Source organism: Tasmannia lanceolata, unplaced genomic scaffold (genome assembly GCF_043159265.1).
Source record: "Tasmannia lanceolata isolate RefF3 unplaced genomic scaffold, GAP_Taslan_0.1 ptg000003l, whole genome shotgun sequence".
NCBI lineage: Eukaryota > Viridiplantae > Streptophyta > Magnoliopsida > Canellales > Winteraceae > Tasmannia > Tasmannia lanceolata.
This window is the reverse complement of record NW_027518680.1, coordinates 22531926-22536572: the sequence shown is the minus strand read 5'-3', so window position 1 is coordinate 22536572 and position 4647 is coordinate 22531926. Positions and strand designations below refer to the sequence as shown.

At 45.5% G+C, this 4647-nt stretch overlaps 1 protein-coding gene across 1 annotated transcript; it reads right to left on the bottom strand.

The window, feature by feature from the left end:
• Window positions 1-273: 273 nt before the first annotated feature.
• Window positions 274-2771, bottom strand: LOC143867655 (uncharacterized). The gene is made up of 4 exons (XM_077376133.1): window positions 2073-2771; window positions 1740-1976; window positions 1269-1416; window positions 274-812 (listed from the first exon to the last, which is right to left on the bottom strand). The coding sequence occupies exons 1-4, from the start codon at window positions 2769-2771 to the stop codon at window positions 274-276; spliced, it is 1623 nt and encodes a 540-aa protein (XP_077232248.1).
• Window positions 2772-4647: the final 1876 nt, after the last annotated feature.

Sequence of the window (4647 nt, the reverse complement as noted above, 5' to 3'; positions counted from 1 at the left end):
ATCCCCACTGAATCACTGTCGGTGATGATGATGTCATCTACATAGACTATCAAGAGTACACAACCAACTGTAGACTAACAGCTGAAGACAGAGTGATCAACTGCACATTGATTCATGCCAAAGCGCATAATAGCATCACTAAACCTTCCAAACCATGCTTTAGGAGACTGCTTGAGACCATAAATGGATTTCTTTAATCGACATACAGAGGAGGACATTTCCCCCTGAACAACATACCCAGGAGGTTGCTCCATGTATACCTCCTTCGTGAGCTCACCATGAAGAAATGCGCTTTTGACATCCAACTAATGTAGAGGTCAGCCATGATTGACAGCAAGAATGGACAGAGGGAATCTTTGCCACTGGAGAAAAGGTCTCACCATTGTCTACTCCAAAAGTCTGAGTGTAGCCTTTTGCAACCAAGAGCGCCTTAAAGTGCTCAACAGAACCATCAGGTAAATATTGGACCGTATAAACCCAACGACACCCAACAGGGCGAGCACCAGGAGGCAGATGAACTAAATCCCAAGTCTGATTGGCCTGAAGAGCATCGATCTCAAGGTTCATAGCAGTGCGCCACCCCGGGTGATCAAGTGCCGCATGCAAGGACAGTGGCAAAGAAACAGAAGAAAAAGAAGACACAAAACTGCGAAAAACAGGCGTGAGATAATCATATGAAAGAACAGATGAAATAGGATGATCAATATTATGAGAACGAGTGTGTGAAGCAATAGGAGAGTCGACAGGTACTTCAGAGGTGGAAGGAGGGAGCTCCTGCTGGGCTGGCGATGATGCTGCCGGAGATGGATGAGCTGCAGAGATATGGCGGCGCTAATAGGTCTTCTTAGTAGCTGGCACGGGAGGCCGAACAGGTACCTGTGAGGGAACAGAGGTCTCTAAAACATGAACCACCGTAGGTGAAGGTAAGAGAGACGATGGAGAAGAACTGACCACTGGGTCCGGAAGAACTAGAATAGGCAGAGGAATATATGAAGGATAAGATAGAGGTGTGGAATTCGAAGAACTCAGAAAGAAGGACTCGGTCTCAAAGAAGGTGACATCTGTTGAGACATATGACCTATGTAACAGAGCGCTATAACAACGATAACCTTTCTGTATCCGTGAGTAGCTGAGGAAAATACATCATTCAGATTTAGGGTCTAATTTATCCAATCCAGGCCCAAGGTTGTGGACAAAGCACACACAACCAAAGAGTCTAAGAGTAAGAGGAAACGGATGATGACGTAAAGTGGAAAAGGGAGATGAACCGCCTAGAACCGAGGAAGTAAGCCGATTGGCCAGATAGTTTGCAGTGAGAACTGCATCACCCCAATAAGACTTGGTAACCCGCATTTGGAATAGAAGAGTGCGAGCTCCATCCAGTAAGGATCGCATTTTCATTTCGGCAACACCATTCTGTTGAGAAATGTGAGCACATGAAGATTGATGAAGGATAACACGAGTGGAAAGGAACTCCTCAAAACCATTAGATTTTGAGAAATATTTCCTAGCGTTATCAGGCATTTAAGAGTACAATTAAATTGGTTAGTAACTTCTGCATGAAAAGTATGAAAAACAGAGAACACTTTTGAACGGTCCTGAAGTAAGTAAAGCCAACTCATACGTGAAAAATCATCAATAAATATGACAAAATAATGATGTCTAAAAACAAAGGTAGTCCGTGAGGGACCCCATATATCGGAATGCACTAAATCAAAAGGGTGTGAGGCCTGACTAACGGGCCTAGACGGGAAGGACACCCTATGGTGTTTCCCAAGTTCACAGGTCTTGCACGAAAAAGACTGAACATATGAAGAAACGATAGATGTTCGCCGCAAATGATCAAGGCCAAGACGGCAGTGCCACTGATATGTGTCGTTGGAACTGTGTAAAATGGCACAGGGAGGGTCACAATCTAGACGATAACGCCCATCAATCTCATGGCCCGAGCCAATCGTCCTCCCAGTCAAGAGATCCTGAAACAAATAATAAGAGGGATAAAATGAGATAGAACAATTGAGAGTTTTAGTAAGTTGACTAACTTAAAGTAAACTAAAGGGTGACTTGGGCACCCATAAGACAAAGGACAATATTAGAACGGAACGAGGGGAAATATTTCCAACACTAGAGATAGGAGTGGAGCTCCCATCAGCAAGTGTGATGGAATGAGCATAAAGGGGGCGAAAGGAACTAAGTGAGGAAGAAGTACCTGTCATATGATTGGAGGCTCTAGAATCAATGATCCAGGAGCTGGAGCCAGTACGAAGAGATGCAGGGGAGCTACCTGGCTGAGCGAAAGTTGTAGTCGGAGGACGGCTGGTAGACCTGAGATGCTGTAACTCTAACTCATCATAGTCAGCACGATACATAAAGACCCCATCAGCCGTAGGCGCAGGGCTAGGCTGAGCTGAAGGGGGAAAGGGCTTTGAAGACTCTGGTGCTGAAAGGTGTGCTGAATGGCCAAAACAGAGCTCAGAGGAGGGACGAAGCTCAGGGTGCAGAACATAGGAAGTCTCCATAGAGCGTCCCTTACGACGACAGTGAGAGCAGTATGGACGTGGTCGGCCACCACGCCCCGCAGGAAGATCACGTCCACCGCCACGACCACCACGACCAGAGTCATGGCCACAACCAAAGGTTCCCCCACCACGTGTAGCTCGATCACCTACGCCATAGGCAGCATTGACAGTAATATCGACAGAAGGAGCCGACACAGAGTCACTAAGAACACACTGCTGGGCACGCAAGTACACCATCTGAAGAGAGGGCATCGTACCAGACCCAAATATCTACTGGCGAAGGTGCATGAACTCAGAACCCAAAGTCTCGAGAAATTGAACGACACGTATTTGATCACGCTGCTGAGCTGTCATAGTCAAATCAGTGGTAAGAGGCATAAGAGCATCTAACTCCTGGCAATGGGAAACAAACTGACTATGGTAGGTGGAGAGGGAAGTGTCACCATGACGAAGGTTCATCTACTAAGAGTAGGTGGCACAGATGCGGGCGAGGTTGCCCACCTCGGAGAAGGTAATGGCAGTATGATCCCATACCTGGTGAGAAGTCGGAAGATGAATCATGGTCTCGACAATCTGAGGGGACATACTCTACCAGAGGAGAGTACGAATAAGGGCATTATCCTTCTCCCACTTCTAATAAGTGGGATCAGTGGAAGGAGGGGGATCACGACGAATAACAGAGATCTTCCCCCTAGCAATCAGATAGGTCTCCACAGTCACTTTCCAATTCAGGTAATTGGAACCATCAAGCCTGACTGTGGTCATGGGAGGAAAGGAACCAGCTATCGAAGAAGACGAGGGAGTATAAGAGGAAGAGGATGGGCGAGTCGTAGGAATAGTAGTCACAGAGGGCTGCCTGAGTGATGGATCCTCAATAACGGGGGAATCCATAAATGAATAATCTAAAAACAAAGAAGAGTCCACTGACGAGAAGAAACGACCCACCCTGAGACGGAGATCAGAGAGATCAATAATGGAGATCGTGACTCGGAAAAGAGACAAATGAGAAATAGGGCATGAGAGAGACCCTTGATGATATGAAGAAGACAAACGAATATAGGTATATAAAATCAGAGCCGTGAAGAGAAGAGGGAAGGGAGATAAAAGATATTTAAACCATTAGAAATAGAAGGAAAAGAGAAATTAGAGTTGTGGGATTTGGGTTTTTTTTAGGGTTCTAAAAAAAGGTGGGGAGAGGTCGCGCATGGATGGGTGGGTGGGTTGCGGGTGGGGGCGGGGTCGCAGGTGGAGTGAGGTGGCGGGTGGGGAGATGTCGCAAGTTGGGGGGGTCACGGATGGAGTCGGGTCGAGGGTGGGGGGGTCGTGGGTGAGGAGAGGTCGCAGGTGAGGGGGTCGCGGGTGGGGAGATGTCATGGGTGGGGGGTCGCGGGTGGAAAAAGAATGAGGAGAAGAGATAGTCAGTTGGAAAGTCTCCCCCTCACTTATGTATTTATATATAAAGAGAAACATACAAATGACCAATATGCCCATAGGCATATACATACACTAACACAAACCATCTACTAATTCACCTTCCATAATAATAGAATTTGCTCTTTTAATAAAAATTGAACTTTTATTAAAATCTACTAGATATCCATCTGAAATAAGTTTAAAGATAGAAATCAAATTCCTTCTTATAGAAGGCATATAAAGACAATCTTTTAATAATAAGTATCCCCTAGAAAACTCCAAATAGTAATCACCCACAGCCTGAACTGCAAAAATCACATCAGTTCCAACTTTTAGGTTGAGTTCACCATCAGTCAGCCTTCTACTTTTCCTTAACCCCTGCAAAACATTGCAGATGGGTGACGTCGCACCAGTATCTACACACTACAAAAATGCAAGACCAATCATATTGGTTTCAACAACAAAGACTTGTGACATACCTTGAGAAGGCTTGTCGCCCTACTTGCTAACTAAGTAGCTCATGCAGTTCCACTTCCAATGTCCAGGCTTGATACAATAGAAACATGTATCGTTGCTCTTGGTTGATTTTTTCTTAAAAGTTTTCTTGTTCTTAATCACTGGAGCCCTTTTCTTAGAGGCTTCTTTTCCCCTTACCTTTCGGTTTGAAGACTAAAGGTATATTATCCTCAGCTAAGAAGACACTCTTCTTGTTTAT

Bases quoted from the DNA above. Each gene is read 5' to 3' on its own strand.
- LOC143867655 (XM_077376133.1), bottom strand. From the start codon at position 2,771: ATGCCCTCTCTTCAGATGGTGTACTTGCGTGCCCAGCAGTGTGTTCTT. The intron at 1,977-2,072 runs GTGCCCAAGTCA...TATTTGTTTCAG, and splicing joins TATTGTCCTTTGTCTTATGG to GATCTCTTGACTGGGAGGAC. The intron at 1,417-1,739 runs GTTAGTCAGGCC...ATTTCTCAACAG, and splicing joins TGTCCTTCCCGTCTAGGCCC to AATGGTGTTGCCGAAATGAA.